Source organism: Barbatula barbatula (assembly GCF_947034865.1).
Source record: "Barbatula barbatula genome assembly, chromosome: 25".
NCBI lineage: Eukaryota > Metazoa > Chordata > Actinopteri > Cypriniformes > Nemacheilidae > Barbatula > Barbatula barbatula.
In genome coordinates, this window is record NC_136788.1 from 17,487,448 (window position 1) to 17,508,187 (window position 20,740).

Sequence of the window (20,740 nt, forward strand, 5' to 3'; positions counted from 1 at the left end):
AAGTCTCATGAAAATCTGTGTTTTAATGATAAGCATCATGTCAATTTAAACAGGATTTCATGGATGTACGGTATCGTATTAAAACAGCAGGCATACTGTATGTTGACAACCAAACAACATTGAACCCAATTGACCTTCATTGGTTTTGTGTCCGTACAATAGAAGTCAAGCATTCTTCACAATATTTAGGGTTCGAGCCCGTAGGGCTAGAAACCTATTGTATTTGTAGGATTTATTATTATTTTTTCGCCGTAAAACTGAATGGGCAGCCCAAACCGTAAGGCCGACAGAGCTGAGACTTGGTCAGATGGTAGTAGTCCTTGTCGCTACTCAGATACATGGACCCAGCCAAATCGGCCCATAGGTGGCGCTACAGCGATGAAAAGCGTGTTTGCACTCTTTACTCCTAAACCGTTTGTTGCACACCCAAGTGTTTTATATCATTGTAATCATTGGCTCCAAACTTAAAAAACGTATATCTCCGATTTCATTTCCGGTATGCAATTTTTTCCGCTAATTTGCATTTTATGAAAAAAATAAAAAATGAACTAGTCCCTGGATTTTTGCCCGATCGGAACCAAACCAATGCTGATGAATTCTGTGGAGTGTGAATGTGAATAATTATCAAAAAAAAGTTGAAATTTCCTTTCACGGTTGCTTAGGGGCTTAAACATTTTAAATAGGCAGAGCCTATTACATTAAAATGCCCATAACTCGAGCACTATTAGAGATATCATCATGGGGCTTGGAACATATGTGTAGACCATCACTCCGAGATGACTTACAAAATACCGCGGCGTTTGGACACTAGGTGGCGCTATAACAGTAAACATGGCAAAATTGACACATCTTTGGTTGCCTTAACAATTGTGTAACACGTGACATTTGACATTTACACAAACTATCGATATCATATGAAAGCTCTCATAATTCCAAACAAATTTGGCTTTTGAACCATTGATGTCGATCAAACAGTTTGTGAGTTATCTGTGATGATGTCAAGAACCTACTTTTGCGAACTTGTCCTTGGTTTTTCAAGCGATTTCAAAATTTCCACCACAGTACAATTCTCTGGACTGTCTAGATCAATAACTTTCAAAAACATGTTCAACTTTTTCATTTGCATGACCACTACAGGGTCCTTTATTATATTCAAGTGAACGGTGTGCCTGAAAGCTCGCAACTCCTTAACAAATAATCCAATTGACTTGCCATTAAGTACAATCATACATCTTATTACACTAAACAAGCATGCAGAATATGATGGTGATCGGACAAGGGATATGTTTCCTGTCTCACAGGAACACAGTGTTAGACATATAATGCATTAAACATTAAACGTTGCTCCATATTTAAACATCTATAAATATAGAACATGTCTACCTGGTTGTAAGATGCTGTTTTGCTAAACATAACACACACCTTTATTATGTACACCAGTTTAATTGCATGTAAACCCAAATAGCTACTCAGCCAGTCACGTGGCAGCAACTCAATGCATTTAGGGGTCATTTCTTAAATGGATGTGACCAAATGAAGCTGAAAAGATGATTCCCCTCAAGTGTACTATTTGTGCATATGTGTCTAATCATGCGTAGTGTCTATGAACCGTTGCTGACCTTTTCTATAATTTTTCAGGTGTTGGGAGTATCGTCCACTTGGGTGTTTTAGGATGAGAGTCCTCGGCCTACTTGATGAAGGTAAAGCTGCTTTAGATGCCTTAAACTGCTCGAACCCGCTAAATGCTGCTTGCAGCTTTAATTTATTTTGTGTTCTGGAACAGAAAGAAACTCATACAGGTTTGACATGACATGTGGATTAATAAACGATGAAAGAATAAGCATTTTTGGGTGAACGATCCCTTTAAACCACGTCTCAAAAAGGTTAAAGACCTCTGTTCTGTCCTACATGAACATTCAAGTTTGTCTCTATTATCTCATGGAAATGTGTATGTCAAGTAATAGTCAAGATTATGAGCGGTACATTACACTATAAACCTGTCAGTATACTGTGTGTCAGTCTGTCACTAATGTTTGCCCTTATGATTCAGCAAACGTTATGACAGAATTATGATTGTTTCATTGAAATCTCCTGACTCATTTAAAACCAAGCAACAATTCCCCAAACACTGCTGTGTGTATGCCTTTAAATCACATGTGTATCAGTTATACACAAGCAGACCTGATCCTGTATAAACATGTTATAAATGTTCTTCCTACCTCGGTCCAGTCAACCACATTCAAAAAACTACATCAAACCATCTCTTCTGTGAATACTTGACAAATGCAAAAGACAACGTACACTAACCCTCTCTCTTCTCTCAACAGGTAGTGGTCTAGCTTTTGTTGAAACAAGTGTCTTTGTATTAGCATCTATTGTATTATTGCTCTTGTATGACATATCGCTTATTTCTCCCTGAACTCTCTGTAAGTCGCTTTGGATAAAAGCATCTGCTAAAGAAACTGTATGTGACTCCGACAGCACTTACCTGCAGACAGGTGGTCAACACCATGGTACATTCACGATCAATCTGACTGCTGTTGATCTGATACAGCTCTCTTTATAACACACACACACACAGACAGATTATCACACACAAACTTATTCATTAATTAAAAAGGACCATCCAGTGCCGTTCAGAACATCATGTTATATGATGACTGTGTACACTAGTATATCAACATCTGTGTTGACAATAAATAACACAAAACATGTTCATTTAATCCTTGAAAGTATTTGAGATACAATAGTAAATAATTATGATAGTTATACAGTAAACAGAAGGTTTACAGCACTGATACCATGTTAAATTATACACCACAAGTGTTGAAATCTGTTTGTTGTGTGTGATGTATTATATTTTGTGTTTGTTGTGTACTGTGTTTTTGTGTTCTCTCTATGTGTGTGTGTGTGTCTACACGTCTCTGTTTCTCTTTCAGTTAGTGGACAAAGTTGGCGAGAGCAACACGATGGTATAACGGTTACTGGCTTCTGTTTTTAGTTTTCTACGATTGTCTCATATTTATATTTGTAAACTGCGTCTCTGGCTTTCGGTGAACTGAAATACAAGACAAGAGATGTTTTTCTAATTGACCTGTGGAGAAATGTTTTGTGGGAGTTGCTGTTGATGTCGCTGTACAGCACGTCTCCCTCCAGCGGTGACGGAGACCATCGCTGAAACTTCCTAATAAACAAACAAACCGCTGCGAATCCTCCAGTTCTGAATGAAAGTGTTACTTCTTTAACAGTGCCAACTGTTTGTCTTTATTTTTAAATCGTCAATATTTAGTCTCCAGCTGCTGGAGTGAACTTTCCTTCATCCGTGTGAAATGATGTTCTGATGAATGACTGACTTGTATTTGTAAATATTTGAAATTTGAGACCAATGTACATTTTTACAGACAAAAGTTTAATAAATGGATTATATCATGTGAAACATTTATTCAAACGCTGGCTGTAAATATGACACACAAATGAGAGGATGTCTGCTGGATTTGTCACAGAAAGGTAATAAACACGCGTGTTTCCTGATGATAGCGTTTAAACACACACTTCAGACAGCTGGAACCCGTGTGTAATGAGGAGTGCTCTGTTAGCGTCACACGTCTTTGAGATCTTTCTGGATGTTCCACAGAGTGTCAGCGCTGTTCTTCAGCTGTGAGATCTCACGGTCGCTCAGAGTCATGTTGATCACACCGTTCACTCCATCGCTGTTTAACACACACGGCAGACTCAGATAGGCGAAGGCAATTTACCTTTCAAGGCGAAGCTCTCAATTTACCGGTCAATCTACGTTCCTACTCTCACCTATGGTCATGAGCTTTGGGTCATGACCGAAAGAACAAGATCCCGGATACAGGCGGATGAAATGAGCTTCCTCCGCAGGGTGGCTGGGCGATCCCTTAGAGATAGGGTGAGAAGCTCGGTCACCCGGGAGGAGCTCGGAGTAGAGCCGCTGCTCCTCCACATCGAGAGGGGTCAGCTGAGGTGGCTTGGGCATCTGTTACGGATGCCTACTGGACGCCTTCCCCGGAAGGTGCTCCGGGCCCGTCCGACCGGGAGGAGACCCCGGGGAAGACCTAGGACACGCTGGTGGGACTATGTCTCCCGGCTGGCCTGGGAACGCCTCGGTGTCCCCCCGGAAGAGCTGGAGGAAGTGTCTAGGATGAGGGATGTCTGGGCATCTCTGCTTAGACTGCTGCCCCCGCGACCCGGCCCCGGATAAGCGGTAGAAAATGGATGGATGGATGCATAATTAATGCACGTTGAATGTTTTGGTACATAAACACAGTATCCACATTACGTAATGTGTTCACCGTCACGAGCCAACCCTGTTTGTGCTATCAATAACTAGACAAGGAATTTGTTCAGGAATATGTTGTGTTTATATCAAATAATAAGAACAACATGTCTACCCCGACCATGGTCACTTTATTTCTGGGAGGTTCAGACGGACCCCTGACGAGCGGAGTGATGAGTTTCTGAAGAACTGATGCCATATTTAACACTGCACACAAACATCACAAAACAAATCACATCACTGAACTGGAACCCAAGCTGAATTCAGTTCAATGTGTCACTGTCCATCTCACATTTAAGTCTCATGAAAATCTGTAAGGTTGACGTTCATCATGTTTAGAGAACTTCTGGCGTCTGCGGAGCACAAATGAAGATGTTTAGGAGACATCTGAGAGATTTCAGACCTCCTCATAGACATCATGGTGTCAGTTGTTGTCAAGGTCCATAAAAGCACTAAACACATGTGACATCAGTCCATCCGCTCATAGTGGATCAGTTGAAGTGCTTTATGTGCGAAAAACAAACCAAAATAGCGACTTTAATGGATATATTCTCCTCTGTGTTGTCAGTGTATGGCGCGTGTTCACAAGAGCACTTCTTCTTCTGCACGAGAGCACTTTGACGTATGTGTTTTAGGTTTGTGCATGTAAACACAGAGTTGTGTTTCTGCGTTGTGATTCAAAGCGTCCAATAGGGTCAAACCCCATGCGGCGTTCGGCTCACAAACCTTATACACATGCATCAAAGTGCTCTTGTGAACACGCGCCATACACTGACAACACAGAGGAGAATATATCCATTAAAGTCGCTATTTTGGTTTGTTTTTCACACATAAATCAAAGCACTTCAACTGATCCACTATGAGCGGATGGACCGATGTCACATGTGTTTAGTGCTTTTCTGGACCTTGACAACAACTGACACCATGATGTCTATGAGGAGGCCTGAAATCTCTCAGATGTCTCCTAAACATCTTCATTTGTGCTCCGCAGACGCCAGAAGTTCTCTAAACATGTTGAACGTCATGTGGGCGAGTAAATTACACAAAGTTGATTTTTGGGTGAACTTCCCCTTTAAAATGCAACAATAAACTCCATGTCACAAGGGTTAAAGACATGGGCTCTGTCCTACATGACAATTCAAGGTGATCTCTATAAGCATTGTTGCAGAGCAGCTGTACAACTGTGCATGTCCACTACACCATTACAGCAGTTTCATTGAGTTAACATCATTGTGACGTCATTTCAACCAGCCTGTCCTATGACGACATGTTCTAGACGCAGACTGTGACATCACTTACCTGCAGACGGATGCTCAACCCTACAGCACATGCAAGAGAAACAAACTCTCATTCCGCACGTGTCAAAGGTCACGTGAAGCATCCGCTCGCGGTTAAACGCACGAGCATCATATGTGTCTGTTCTCACCTTCTCTATAAAGGCTTTGAGCCCCCAGGTACAGATACCAGCACGACACGAGCATGACGGGACACTGCAGACGCAGCTCTGCGCATGCGCAGCACAGCAGACAGGTGACATCTGTGTACCTGACTGACGATTGAATTAAAACATGCATGTATTTAAATCCTGTTATCTCATTTAAACTAAAACTAAACAGGGTTTAACTGTTAAAAGTACTTTATATTTACATTTACGCATTTGGCAGACTCTTATCCAAAGTGACTTACATTGCATTATCCTATACATAACATGCAATCCCCTGGGATCCAACACACAATGCTCTCACCACTGAGCTACAGGAAAGCTCTAGTGTTTTTCATATGGTAGGGTTTTAAAGGTAAAAACAGGAGTCATTATTACACCACGGCAGTGGGCTGAATTGTTTTAAACGTGTTGAAAGTGTCACAATGCTAAAATTGAATTATGAACTCAGCATTCCCATTCTGTTATTCTGTATGTAAACCAAATGAATAATGTGAGAGACACCTGAAAACAAAGCAATAACACCAGTTTATGTGAACTGGTTAAACTGCATTGAGAGATTACATTGATGCGTGAAGACAAATCTGAGCTCAGATGAGTGAAAGCTGGAAAAAGAGACGAGTCGGTGTATAATATCCAGGTGATTTTTTTTTATTGTACTACTGACAAACAAATGTCAGAGATTAAAACCAAACTGCATTCATTCATTCATGTCACAAACATTTGTATAGACTATATAGACATGATGGTCCCCTATGAAGGGGACGAGCTGCCCCTCACGGTCAGTCAGAGGGCGAGCGGGACGAGGGGCTCAGAATAGACTTAAATATAGAAAACAGAGGTGTGCAGATGTGTCAAAGATTAATGGAGGTGGATGAACGTCAGATCTCTCTGGACGTCTACTCAGTGAGACCGAGCTTCTTCTTGAGGGACTCCGGCATCTCAGGGGGAGGAGGGCGGGGCAGACGGAAGTAGACCTTCACAGAGTCATAGATGAACCACTGCAGGGCCGTCAAGGTACCGATCATGATGATACGGGCAACCAGACCCTTCCAAACGCCTGAAAAACATGCAAGAACATTGTGTTCATGGCCGGATTAAGAGTTGTGCCAAAAACTTACCATGCTAAAGCAAATCACTAACTAAACACGGATATGAAAAGTTTGTCTGCTCTCCAGCTGTTCCGCCCCGGTTCGTCCTGTGAAGGGTCAGGGCAGAGAGATGCCGGGCGAGCAGGTGGACTGATCTCACACGCCAATGACTCAAGCACCTCTGACCGTACAGCCGTAAAGCTGATGGGAGTCTCAAACTCCCCAGAGGTGGATCTAAGGAGCGTGTTGACCTACTATATTCATATAAAACACGCTCGATAGCCGCTCTCGATAACACTAGCAGAACATAAAGACATCAGAAAGTTGGAGAAGTCTCACCCCTAGGTCCGAGTTTCTTGAGGACTTGCGTGGCTGTGCTTCCCTTCTCTTTGTTCAACACGGACACGACAGAATCAGCAGGGTGAGACACGATGGCACAGAACACACCAGCTACATACACACAAACAAAACACACTCATTAGATCGCTGGTCTGTAAACCGGACATGCAGAATGTGCAGATTTCTGGGCCTCATTACAAAAGCAGAATGAGCAAACTGATACCAGAACAGTTTTATGAACAAGATATGACGTCTTCTCTGGTTTTATGAACGAGGCTCATTAACAAAAACAAGCGTAAGAGCCTTACCGATGTAACCGGCGACAAAGGTGACCACCAGCTGTTCGGATTTGGAGCATTCGTTGCGGGGTTTGGGCACCACGTGTTTGTAAAGCAGCTCAACGGTTCGCTCAAAGCAGGCGAACTTCATCATGGTGTAAGGGATCTGCCTCATCCACAGAGGAACCACACCTTTGTAGAATCTAGCAGAACATCCACAAAGACAGATTATTAGAATGTTCCCCCATGCGAGTAGTCAGTTATCAAGATTATAGAAAGGCTGCCTGCCCAACAGTCTGTGTGACCTATTAGAAATAAAGTGGACAAAAGTTTGTCTGCTCTCCAGCTGTTCCGCCCCGGTTCGTCCTGTGAAGGGTCAGGGCAGAGAGATGCCGGGCGAGCAGGTGGACTGATCTCACACGCCAATGACTCAAGCACCTCTGACCGTACAGCCGTAAAGCTGATGGGAGTCTCAAACTCCCCAGAGGTGGATCTAAGGAACGTGTTGACCTCTCAAGCAATATGCAGAGTAACTGGGGTATACTCACGCCCAGATTCCCTCCTCGCCATACATCTTGGGAGCACATTCTCTCAAAGTATTGGCATAGCCGGGCTGAGTCTGGATTCGCACTTTACACGCCTCCATAGGGGCCAGAGCGATATCTGCAAAGAACTCAGCGCTTGCAGAGGCAGCCAGATACAGCGACGTCCTCCACAAGTATGTGTTCTCCTGTTGACGGAACAATTACAACTATTATTGAACTGCCTGAAAGCACTACTCATTTTTTTCCATTTCTGACAAATGAATACATTTAAGAAATTAAAGCCTAGTAGGTACAATTGAAACATCTAAATACATGGCGACGGGCCTGACACTGGATCAGTGATGATATCAGGATTCTCAACCCTTAAGGTAGCACTTCCACAGGATTTGAATAATTGACTGGTTTGTAAATACTAGACGAGGATTTACATGACCACAACACATAGGTTGTAAAGTAGGGCTGTCGCATCCAGAATAAAAGTTAGTTTACATAATGTGTCTGTGTACTGTGTATAATAATTTTGTATTTATTAAGTCATACACAAATATATTTAAGAAAAATATTCAAATTAATAAACGTTAAATATTTTAATGATTGGAAACTACAAATGAATACATATTTCCTAAATATATATACACACACACGTACAATGAACAGTACACAGACATGTAATATGTAAACAAAACACTTATTTTGGATGAGGTTAATCATTTGACAGACCTATTGTAAAGATGTGCACTGTAATATTTTGGACAACTGAGACAATAAAAAGGTCTTTGATTTTATGGATGTTTGCTCACCTCTCCTAGCAGATCTCCGTACATGATCTTGAACACCTCATAGAAGCCAAACTTGCAGAGACCCTGCATGGAGTAACCAATGAAGGTGGGAGCCCACCCCTTGGCCAATCCACGCATGCCATCCTCTCTGATGGTGACTGAGAATCCATTGAAGATGCTCTTGTATTTGGCTGGGTCCACCTAAACACAGGACTGGGTTATCGTCATGTCAACTGACAGCATCACATGCACGCACTCAGAACCAAACACTGAACGCTTATGAAGGAACACGGTTAATGGTTTTAATTCAAAAATGTTTCCAGTTTGCATGCTGGATTACAAATATGAAAACAAACTCAGCTGGATAACATCCGTGGCTCAGTCAGGATTTAAAGGAACAGTTCCCCCAAAAATGTAAAAGCCATTCACTCATTCCCATACTTGAATAAAACTGTTTAATTCATGAAACATAAGCAGAATGTCAGTTGTTGCTCTATGTAACAATAATAAATTGGACTCCCACATTGCTTATAATGACCATCTGCATACAGAAAAACGTCATTGTGTTTCACAGAAGAAAAACCAACAAGCTCAGAATGTCATGACAACAGTTAAATGGCAGTCGGATGTTTTGGGAGAACTATTCCTCGGAGGCAAAAGAAACAGATTAATGATGCTGCAACTCCACGATCATTTAAAAGCAAAGAGTTGTAAAACACGTCAAGCCTCCTATAACATTAGTGACCCCTCACCACAGATGTCATCTTATAAATGCGGGGATGATGATGATGTGCAGGTGAGCACAAACCTGAAGGCGACACTTCACCAGGTCGAGTGGTACGACAGCCGTGTGAGTAAGACCGCAACTCAAGATGCCCCCAAACCCGCAGAGGGCGTAGTATTTCATCGAGCCGAACTCACAGCTATTGCCTGACTCTGTGACACGAGGGGAACACAGGAACACACATGCTCATGCATCACAACACCACATTAAACATGCTGATGAGGGGGTGCGACGGGGTCAGTTCATACGCACACACACACTCGGGTGACTCCGGCAGACACACACACACACACACACCTGCATTCGGCACTTGACCAGGTCGAGAGGCACCACAGCGGTGTGTGTGGTGCCACAGCTGAGAATTCCTCCAAAACCACAGAGGATGAGGTATTTCTGTGAGCCAAACTCACAGCTGTCTCCCTCTGAGGACAGACACGGAATCACCCACACAGACACATCTCAGAAACTTGAACAGGAAGCACACAAAACACCTTGAAACTCGTGTCTGGAGAACAACTAATGATGTCTATACAAGATACTAAATCTGTAAAGAAAGTGCATCATTTCTGACACAAGAGAAATCATTTGAAATATTTGTAGATACACAAAATCGTTCATAAATAAATTAAACCGATTAATAATAATAATAAATGTAGCAGTTTGATGTTGGATTGATAAACTTCTAATAATTTGTGTTTATACATAAGGATTTCAATCATTTATCGTTATGAACCCAATGATTTACAGTCACACACTAAACAGCCTCTCAACAGTCTTGTGTTTGATCTCTATAAACTTCCTCAGATAAAAGGATTAATGCACCTAAAAGCAAAGAGACGTATAATCCTCATCACATGGGTAAATAGATATGAATAATACATATAACGGTATGATGATGATGATGATGATATGCTGGGCAGGACACGTGATACTGGACCAGGAAACTCTTGAGACTGACAGCCAATCAGCTCGCAGCTCCTTCGGCAGCTAGCCAATGAGACGGCTCCTTATTTAGAGGTGAAGCACACCCGGGTCATGCGACAGCTAGGACGCTTTTAATGAAGAACACCGCGTCCCTTGACCTCCTCACTGACATTCAATACTCTTCTTTTATATAATCGCTCACTTTAGATTCATTCAAAACCGAATATCCTTCCGAGTTCCCCTCAGAAGCGCTTTAAACGCGCCGGGCATCGGTGTCCTTCACTGCCCTCCATGACAGAAACGAGGCCCAACAACCTCTCAGAAGCGACTAACGCATGTGACGTACACTACATACTTCATCCAGACGAGCACTAAAGCGGGAATCAGGAAGATCTAGTACGGGGGCTCTCATCTAAACTACCTAAAGTAACGGCTGTGCTAAGAATGCTAACTGCTCAGACAGCTAGCGCTCGGTGTAACCTTTAACCGTATCGCCGAATAAAGTTGATCGTGTAACTCTGAACCGTGATACGTCAATTAAAGACCGAATAAACGCAGGGTCAGGGGTCATTCTTGTGATGCTGGAAGAGATGAAGGTGATTCGGGTCTTACCGGCGACTGCGGCGGCTGCGAGCCTGCGCTTCTGTACGGGAGTGTGTGACTGGGGCTCATCGGCTCTCTGCAGTGTGAACATCGGGGCGCTGAAGGGGTTCGCCCGGGCGAGCTGCGTCAGCGTGCTCGGGAACATGTCTGCTGCTGGGACTAAATGAGCAAATAACACAAAAACACACGTTCAAGATTCAGCACGTCACCGCCACAGATGTGATCCGATCTCTCGCTATAATCTCATCGTGAGGTTACCCGGAGAGGTCAGCGGCCCGCGCTTCTCTAAAACCTTGTTGAGGAAAACCATTAGAAGCCCTTAAATCCTTTGTGACAGGACAACGTAAACAATCCCGCACATTACAGCCGCAACATCAACGAAATTAAGACAGAACGAGAGGAAAAGTCTTACTTTAGACAAGTTGTCGCAAAATGGCGCCTCCGTCCTCTTCTCGACCGGCTGCACACAGAGAGAGAGAGAGAGAGAAGAGCGATGTGCACGAGCGCAGCAAAACGCGACCGGATAAAGGAAGCGATGGCGTCACGGCATGCCCCGCCCACAACACCTCTCGTTAACTATGATTCATTCGTTGCTTTTTAATAAGTTTAATAAATTAAACACACGAATCCTATCCGTCAATTATCATTATTATCAAACAAAAATATTAAATAATTACATATTTTACCGCTTATGAAGAAAAAAATGGTATATGGAAAGAACAGTCTATATAAGCTACATGCTGGTTTTACTTCAACCCAAGTAAAACGTTTATCAAACCGTCTTAGTTTTCGTTAAAAACAAAAGTATTATTATGAATGTGTTAATTCTCTTCTTAAAAACAAACCTTTAGAGTTCTTTCATATTTAAACGTCACGAGGGGCGGAGCTTCACTCGCAGATCAAAGCTTAACGTTCGTTTAATGTGATTTAATAATGTGCTTGTACAGGAGATATTGATGTCAGAAATGCAAAATGCTTCACGTAGAATTAATAATGCGAAATTGATATGATAAAATTTAGAAGTTGTTGCATGAATGTATCTGAAGGTCAAACAGTCCTGCGTTACTTTTCCGGGAATGAAATGTGTGTGACATTAAACTGACCTTGTTGTGAACAAACTACACACAAGTATAGAGGTCACCTCCAGAATTTACCTTTTTATTTTACACCAGTTCTGCATTGAATCAAACATAAATAATTCATTGCAAATGAACAAATTTCCCACAGTTAGCTGCCTAAACAGAGTGCAAATATGACTTATTTTACACCTCGATCCACTGCCTGAGACACAGCAGACCGAAACCAAACCTTTAGAAAGTTAACCACTTTGTTTTAAAAATGCAATTCATTTACAGAAGACGTTAGAAAAATATTGCCGTTAAAAAGAAAAATATAAAAGCAAACCTGAAAACCAAGATGTCATTCACAAATGTATTTCTGACTGAAATGAGTACAGTTCATTCTGGTGAATATGTTCAGAAGACAACGTTGTCATCTTGAAAAATCACAGTAAAGAAATGAAGACCAGTGATTAGGTGCAGTCAATTGAATTCTCATTCTGGGGTTTAAAATTCACATTCTAAAAACATCATAAACTCATGAACCCAGACTCTCATCAGAGCTGAAGCATTGTTTCCTACATGAGACTTGATAAAACAGCACTGAAACATTATGTGAGTTGTATTGTACATTACAAATGATCTACACAAACTTTCCTAGATTCTATGCTACAGTCAAAAACTCATTATCTGGTCTCTTCATTTCAGCGGTTCTAAATAAACTTTGCCACAGTTATATAAAAAAAAGTTTCAGATTGGGTTTCTGCAAACACTGAGCTTCAGGTTGTTCCATCCAGTCCTGACGTGTGTGAAAGCAAACTCTTGTTGGCCATGTCTTGGCACTTACGGTTTTAACTCGTTTAGTGATCTGAACCGAGCTGGTGACTGTGGCAAATGGTTCGCTATTATGAACAAACACTACATTACACTACATCATCTTTAACGCTACAAAACAGTAAAATAGCAAAGCAACATGATGCACAAAAAGTTAAAAGACTATCTGTAAAACAAGTTTATTCAAGACGTCACTGCTAGGTTGAACTGCAAAAAACCCACCCCCACTGCTGGACCCCTGCCGATGAGACGCTGAGAAACAGGGCTAGAAAATCAGTCTGACAGCAGATGCATGCTGAAGCGCAGATCGACATGCGCGGGAGCTCATTTTCCATCACGACTATCCCAGCTAATGTAATTGACGAGAGGCATGATCACGTTGTTCTGGACGAAGACCTGACAGGCGTCGATCTGATTGGTGGTGACGTTCTGGAAGGCATAGTACAGAGACGCAGCCAGTAGGAGCACCAGCAGAACCTTTAACCAGAAAGAGAACCAGCGGCGCGGTCGAGGGGCGAGCGTGGCGCTGCTCACGTCAGCGGCTGAAGATTTGGTGGCGGTGTAAACCTTCTGCTGCAGGACGAGCTCTTCCGACCAGAGGTTTAGAGGCTTCACTGGACGTCCAGCCACACCGTGGATCGGCCTTCGACACGTGGCCCTGTTCATATGCAATCCATTACAAATGCTCTTAGAAACATCATGTTTTTTGCGCGGTGAAGAACGGAAACAGCGCTCAAGTTTAACAGTTGTAAAGGATAAAACATTGATAATCTAGATTAGGGAAAACTAAAAAACCTGTTAAACTCACATTATCCCAGTGGGTGTGGGGGGTTCATTCGGGAACATTTCCTTTAAAGCATCTCCTCCATCCAGTGATGTTTTCTGAAGTCCAACTGCGGTCGTCTCCTCCACCTCCACCTGCACCTGAACACATGACGACCATCAGTCCACCTCAGTTGCTGTAAATCTGTACCAGTGTTTGATGCGATTCATGCGATCTGTTTGTCTTTACCTTGACACGCTGTCTGCTGCTGGTTCTGGTGGTGACCGGTGGCTTCCCTCTGCTCCGGACCGGCTTAGTCACTACAGGAACTGGCTCTGGAACGGAATCTACTTCTGCATCATGAGGCATGATCAATGAACTTTCTTTAGATTACAATATTAACACGGCTGTTCAAATGCATCGCCATCTGATCTGATCTGATCTAGAGTTCATTACCGTCTTCCTTGTCACTGTACTGGTCTTCGGATGAATGCGTGTTTCCATTCTGATTTCCATCTGGTTTGATGGTGACGGCCTCTGGGATGGCAGTCTCGGGCTGGGCCAGCGTGGTCTCCACCAGAGGCTGATCCAGAAACTGCTGAAGTTTCTTCTCGTACAGATTACGAGTGGATGCTGTCACACGGGACAAAAACACTCTGGTGAATTTAAACCAAGAAAGCAACACAACCCTTAATATTCACTGAATGAGGAAACACTCACCAACAATGGGACCGCTGTGGACACCATATTTCTGAAGCTGACCGTTCAACTCTTCATCGGTTAGAGACGTAACGTCCTTCTCATCCACGCGAGCTCTGTCTGTCTTTCTTGTGGCTTTCTGCAGATGGAGGAGAGACGAAGGTCGACTTTATGAACTGAACAGAAACACTACAGATTATAACATCAGCATCAGATAAGAGTTTTTCTGGGGTTTTCTTTAGAACGTGTGACCTGTTCTACACATGCAGCGATAGCTCACCCAAAAATCGTCAAAGTCAAACCTGTATGAGTTAATTCTTCCGCAGAACACAAAAGAAGTTATTTAGAAAAATGTTTTTGACCGAACAGTAGGGCTGTGTGATATTGAGGGAAAATTATGAATAATGTGAATCGAAATTACTTTTTCTAAAATCAATTCAATTGTATTAAATATATTAAAGAAATGATAAACAAACATATATTTCACATTATTTGAGGAAAAGGAAAGCATCACTACAACTTCTAAAGTGAACAGCCGTGTTTTACTGCTGCATTAAACACATCTGACATTAAGTAAACAAACAAAACTAAACAAAGAAATTCGCAACGCGGATTGTTAATTGACTTAAGTCAAGAGGGCGAGTAAATCATGATATACAGTAAACTATACATTACTTTAGTACATATGAAAGTAAACTACTACAGTTTGATGTTTAGCAATAAATAAACAAATAGCAAAAGTGGAACATATCAGGCAGAACACGTGTGTTGTTGTGTATGATATATGACCTTCCCGGTGACCCGGCTGCTGTCCTCGTCATCACTTGAGAAAGTGTCTGCAGGCGGTGACCCGCGTTTCTTGTTGAGCGCGGTGAGGTTCTTCAGGTAAAGCTGAACATAAACATCTTTCTTGCTGTCTGCGCTGGGCAGAGGGACGTTATGCGCCATTAACTCGCTCTTCAGTTTCTCTTTCGTGAGCAGCGCCGGGTCCTCGTGATATTGCGCCATGCTCGAGATACGAAACACGAACTTTCACTGCCAGAACACGAGAGCGCTTGATGCTTGATCACCCGCGGAGGGTTTCGGGCGGAATACAAGCTTGTAGAATTGCACGAACCGCGCGGCGCTGTTGACAGACACGCATCAAACCGGCTCGCGCCTTCCGTTTGAACGTCCTCCCGCGACTGACGCAGCTGCCCGTTACGCGCGAATGTGAACTTTTTATAATCTCGCGCGTCGAAGTTTACGGACGAATTTAAAATCTCTTCGCTCAGATACGAAATCAAATGCGGATAAAAATACAAAAAGATCGACGGCTCGATGCTCGCGCCTCGGAACCGACACGGCGATAACAAGCTCGACAACCATTGGTCGAGCGGAGTCAGTAAGACGTTCTCCTATTGGCCAATGCGGCGGCGCGACAGACGCTCGCCCAAAACAAAGAGCCAAAGAGTCACACGCCATTATAATACAACACGATATATTAGATGATAAGATGCAAATAATGATCTTATCATAGAGCACTCGTGGTCCAGTAACATAGAAACGCTAAAGTTAAGGGGCTTTCATTCGTAAAATAAATGTAGAATGAGGCGCTTTTGTGCATTTGTACGTCTGCCTTTTAAATACTTGCGAAAAATCTTTTTGTTATCGCATTTATGTATGTTGGGCTAAAACTGAGCAGACAGACAGAAATGTCCATAATAAGACAGTCGAAGAGAGAAGGTGGAGTCCTAAAGATGGCAGCACAACCCCGTCACATCTACTGTACTGATCACGTGTTATCACTGAATCTGATCTCCAGGTGTGACACACATTACATAAGTCACATTTGAGATTTAAGACGTCAATGCCCTTTTTTAATAATAAATTATATAGCTCTTTTCTAGGCACTCAAAGCGCTTTACATTAAAGGGGGAATCTCCTCAACCACCACCAATGTGCATTTACATCCACCTGGATGATTGAGTAAGAACACCCATCACACACCAGCTTATTGGTGAAGACCAGACAGAGTTATGAAGCCAATTGGTACATATGGGGATGATTAGGAGGCCATGATCTATACAGGCGAATTTGGCCAGGATGCCGAAATATAAATATTTGCCTTCGTAGTTTCAATTAAGATCACAAATCCCTCTTCCTTCCTCATTGTTTCCCACTTTTCCTGATTATCCAATAATAATCCTTATGTATAAAAAGCAAGTACTACCTGCTCTGTTTCATCATGTTATGAAGGTAAAATGGCTTTCAAACACATTCTCACTTGAATGAAGAGAGACACCTCACTAAGAATGTTCAGAGTTTTGATGCAAACGTGTCTTGTTCCGCTCATGTCAGATTCACGGTACGCCGAGCGTGTGTGCATGAAGGTGTTTCTTCTGACCGCTGGATTCAAGTTCGGTGTGGTTAGGGCACCCCGGGTCTCCGCAGCGTGAGCCGGTGATTTTGCCCCACACTTGTTCCCCCTGATCTGACTTATGTTTCTGGGATATGGCGACCGTGCCCAAAACCACACGGATTTTAACGCTTAATCTTTAGGTAAAGCTTTCCAAGAGAGCCCTGCCAGTGAAAGAGGGAAACTTTGAAACACCCCTTCTGTCTTTATTGTATTTCATTTACACAGAAAACAATCCTCTTGCCAAGCGCCACATAAAAGTGTCTTTAAAAGCATAACAGAGGCGCTCTGAGTGAAGGGATCTGAGAGGAGCTAAGCAATTATCAACGTCGGCTTGTATAAAAGTGGTTTTCAAAGAGGAATGCAGTGAAAAGTGTAGCGGGGTGATGACATGTTGAAACTTATAAACTGTCCAAGCGTGTGCCATTTCCAAATCCAACAGTCTGCACATGAAATTTACTGTACAAGAGTCCTTATGCATTCTGAATGTTAAAGCAACAGCATCTGAAAGAATCTGACAGAGCCACTTTTGATCAGTTGCGTTCCTACAGACAAACTTTGTTGTAAACTAGATACTAGATAGAACCAAAAATAAACAATTCTGTCATCATTTACTCACCCTCCGGTAATTTCTGACTTTCTTTCTTTTGCAGAACACAAAAAAAGAAACAACACTGAACCCCATTGACTTCTATCGTGAGAACACAAACCTTTTCTCAATATATGAAGAGTTTGGTTTCAAAATGAGAACTTGAGATTTAAGCCATAATAACTCAAGAAATACAGCTTAGTAACCCAATAACACACAACAAAAACATGCTAACATAATAAAAACATGATTTTTGAAAATTCTTCAAAATGGAGTCACCTCATTTTGGAACCAAACTATTCATATCTTCTTTTGTGTTTCACTGAAGAAAGAGTCCCATACAGGTTTACAAACGCACGAGGAGGGGAATCAATGACAGCATCCCATCAACCTCAACACTCATTATTTTTCCAATTCTATTTCTTATGTGACACAGAACAGAAATATATAGATATCCCTAAAAAGAAAAGCATAGATTTTTCTGCGTCTTTCTTGAAGGTGACAAAGACACAAGGACTGTATTCTTGACCGGAACGTTTTTATTCATGTCTCATAAGAATCGGGCGGTTGCTGGCCGTGTGGTGTCAGTTTTTCACAGGCACCGAATGGATTTGTCCTGGCTTGGAAACTTCTAGTACAGAATATTTCCCATGTTGACAGTGCAAACTGCTCTTATAGGACACACACCTCGATGTCAAGACTCGTTCTTCCCGCCCCAGCTCTTTATGAACGGCGTGCCAAACAAGCTCTCCGTTTATTTGTTTAATTACGATGTGAATTCGTGCTGTTTTGTTTGGCCGGTGCTGACGGAGGTCAGTTCGTGTCAATACTGGGTTCCACTCAAAGGCAATGTGAAGTGTCAGGTGTTTTTATGGGGCCGCGAGTGGGTACCCACGCCCACCTACTGTGTGCTGCCTGGACGTTTTCCACCGAGCCGTCCATCAGGCCGTGCTATCATGTGACTTCCACCTGAAGGATCTCGCGGACAAAGAACTTTTCATGCCAAACACAATGACCCGAGGCACCTGAAGAGAAATCCACCACAGACTGTCCCACAATATATTCCATTATACCAGCACACAACCCTACAGTACTTCTGCACATTCAAGACCCTAAAACATGATCCAAAAGTAAAAAAACAATTAAATCATTTGTAAATATAATGCCATATATGTTATTAAAAGACATACTTATATTTGATTTGTCATAAAAAACAGTGAAAATGATTTGCTGCGTCCGGGTAACTGTGTGTTAGTCGTGAGATGTTGTTATCTGGGAATAAATAAAAACCTGCAAATGTTGAGACTGGCAAATCAGAATCAAGCATTCCAACAAGCCGTGTAATAAAGAGCACTAAATGTGTCCTGTTTGGCCGGTCATTTATGTGACATGTGCCAGCCTCATAATTTTGTTTTAATGCCTATTAAAATCAAATGAACTTGACTTGAAGGTTATTTTAAGTTCCCCGCCATCAGAGAAACATTCGGCCCGCTTACACAAGCAAGCTGAACATCATTTTCCATAATGAATAACCCAACAGCCATTTCAGATGACATCTGTGGGTCAGACATGTTTCATGTTATATGACATCACAGGGGTCACAATCACACACACGAGTCACCTGTTAGAACACACAGAAGGCAGCTCTTGTCAGTCCATTCCTGTCCCTCACCGAACCCTGTCGCTCTGGAAACAGCTTTTTAAGAATGAGGAGGCTTTTTCAGTTTGTTCGAGCTAAATTTAGCTTGGCTGTGTGCAGGCGGCCCGTTCCTGAGCCATTTTCAACAAAGATGAGCCGAGGTCCGTGCCCTGTGCCGGCGGGTGGCAGCGAGCCGGTGGTCTGCTGTTCTCTTATGCACTAGCTTATAAGTAAACACAGCAATTCTGCGGTCGCCCATGCCATGGCAGCCAGCAAAAAGCCCTACTGTGTGGCAACACACACAGCCTTGGTGTGCCTTCTCTTACCCCCCCACACACACACACACCTTCATCCATCCAGTCCAATGATGTATGATCCCCGAAATCTGATGAAGCCCCCCGGTCCTTCACCCTCCAGTCACAGACGCTCAGACGCTTTTATTCATTGGAGCTGCGCTGTATCACTCATCTGCCCCAGGATACGCGCGGGAGGGTCTGAAGAAGGACACCCCCGCCCCATCCAGCTCCATTATGCAGTAAATATTTGTATATTTTATGTATGGCTGGAAAGCGAAGGCTTACTGGAAGGGCTTTACCTCTAGACGACGAGATAAAATCGAAACATGTTTGTTTGGGCGCTCGGCTCGCCGCTGAAATGTTAACAGACCACATATGATGATGATGACACCTGCTCCTCATGTGTTCCACAGCATCCTCTGAAATCACCCACATTCTCCGGTCGTCATGTTGTTTTAATGCTTTCCTTTATTTCAGTTGACCTGTCATGTTTTATTTAGTGTATTTGAGATAAAACCTTTCAAATAAAACATAGTGGCTGTAAAAGAAGGAATAATGTCTGAATTGTCATAACAAACATAACCGTAGAAATAATGACAAAAATAATATGAATATAGATTGAGTTGCTTTCATGTATATCATTTTAGAGCTTTTAATGACACAGCAACATGGCCTGAATAAAAGCAATAAAAATATCTGTTAGACTTTTTATTTGCTCGGTTCGGGGTAAAGGAATAAGAAATACGTTTCTTTTGATGAAATGTAACTGTAATGTTTTCTGTCACTATATAATTCACAGATTTAAATAAGTGTTATACTGTTTTAAAATGTACAAATATTTAAAAATATTCACCTTCAGATCTTCTTTTCTGACTCCTGTATTGAATATTGAACACTGGTGTGTTGCTTTATAATAATGTGTGTTAATAAGATAACAGTGATTTAATGAAGCAGATCAGTTGTGCTTTGGTTACCTGCGAGAAGAAGGATTTACTGGAACCCTCAGACAAGTTTTCACAGCTCAGACTCTGGCACGGGGGCCATGTTTTCTCTGGCACTAAATCAGACCCGCCGGATCAGATCCAAAAGCACCTACACACAACACAAACCAGTGGCATGTTTGGATGATGAATTGCCGACGTTCTGCACCCGAAACAAAAAAATAATCTTGCAGTCGTTCCTCAAATCACACCACTACAGGTGTCCTTTCAAAGTTTGTCTACATGCTGAGAGGGTCGAACGCGGGGAACCGGCACGGTGTTAAATGACACATTTTATTCCTTGAACAATTTCACAGAGACGACCACAAATATCTGAGATTTTCCTCAGCAGCAGAATCCAACGAGTCTTGGAGAAGAAATGTGTGTTCGGCGGCCCGCT

At 42.5% G+C, this 20,740-nt stretch overlaps 2 protein-coding genes across 5 annotated transcripts; both read right to left on the reverse strand.

Moving 5' to 3' along the window:
- Positions 1-6,364: 6,364 nt before the first annotated feature.
- On the reverse strand, positions 6,365-11,907 carry slc25a3b (solute carrier family 25 member 3b). The gene is made up of 8 exons (XM_079449831.1): positions 11,497-11,907; positions 11,094-11,243; positions 9,582-9,709; positions 8,795-8,974; positions 7,998-8,179; positions 7,480-7,652; positions 7,172-7,282; positions 6,365-6,801 (listed from the first exon to the last, which is right to left on the reverse strand). The coding sequence occupies exons 2-8, from the start codon at positions 11,227-11,229 to the stop codon at positions 6,641-6,643; spliced, it is 1,071 nt and encodes a 356-aa protein (XP_079305957.1). The 5' UTR covers positions 11,230-11,243; positions 11,497-11,907; the 3' UTR covers positions 6,365-6,640.
- An 87-nt stretch (positions 11,908-11,994) lies between these two features.
- Positions 11,995-16,233, reverse strand: tmpob (thymopoietin b). Of its 4 annotated transcripts, none has more exons than XM_079449976.1 (6): positions 15,228-16,233; positions 14,460-14,577; positions 14,196-14,372; positions 13,989-14,092; positions 13,785-13,900; positions 11,995-13,634 (listed from the first exon to the last, which is right to left on the reverse strand). In XM_079449976.1, the coding sequence occupies exons 1-6, from the start codon at positions 15,444-15,446 to the stop codon at positions 13,301-13,303; spliced, it is 1,068 nt and encodes a 355-aa protein (XP_079306102.1). In that variant the 5' UTR covers positions 15,447-16,233; the 3' UTR covers positions 11,995-13,300. The 4 variants fall into 4 exon arrangements, with proteins under 4 accessions (XP_079306102.1, XP_079306104.1, XP_079306105.1 ...); XM_079449978.1 differs by having other exon boundaries at positions 12,194-13,634; positions 13,785-13,894; positions 15,228-15,877; XM_079449979.1 differs by having other exon boundaries at positions 12,221-13,634; positions 13,989-14,074; positions 15,228-15,877.
- Positions 16,234-20,740: the final 4,507 nt, after the last annotated feature.

Bases quoted from the DNA above. Each gene is read 5' to 3' on its own strand.
- tmpob (XM_079449976.1), bottom strand. From the start codon at position 15,446: ATGGCGCAATATCACGAGGACCCGGCGCTGCTCACGAAAGAGAAACTG. The intron at 13,901-13,988 runs GTAAAGACAAAC...TCATGTGTTCAG, and splicing joins GCAGCAGACAGCGTGTCAAG to GTGCAGGTGGAGGTGGAGGA. The intron at 13,635-13,784 runs GTGAGTTTAACA...GCATATGAACAG, and splicing joins CCCACACCCACTGGGATAAT to GGCCACGTGTCGAAGGCCGA.
- slc25a3b (XM_079449831.1), bottom strand. From the start codon at position 11,229: ATGTTCCCGAGCACGCTGACGCAGCTCGCCCGGGCGAACCCCTTCAGC. The intron at 9,710-11,093 runs GTAAGACCCGAA...CTCGTGTCACAG, and splicing joins CGCAGCCGCCGCAGTCGCCG to AGTCAGGCAATAGCTGTGAG. The intron at 8,180-8,794 runs GTGAGCAAACAT...TTCCGTCAACAG, and splicing joins ACGGAGATCTGCTAGGAGAG to GAGAACACATACTTGTGGAG.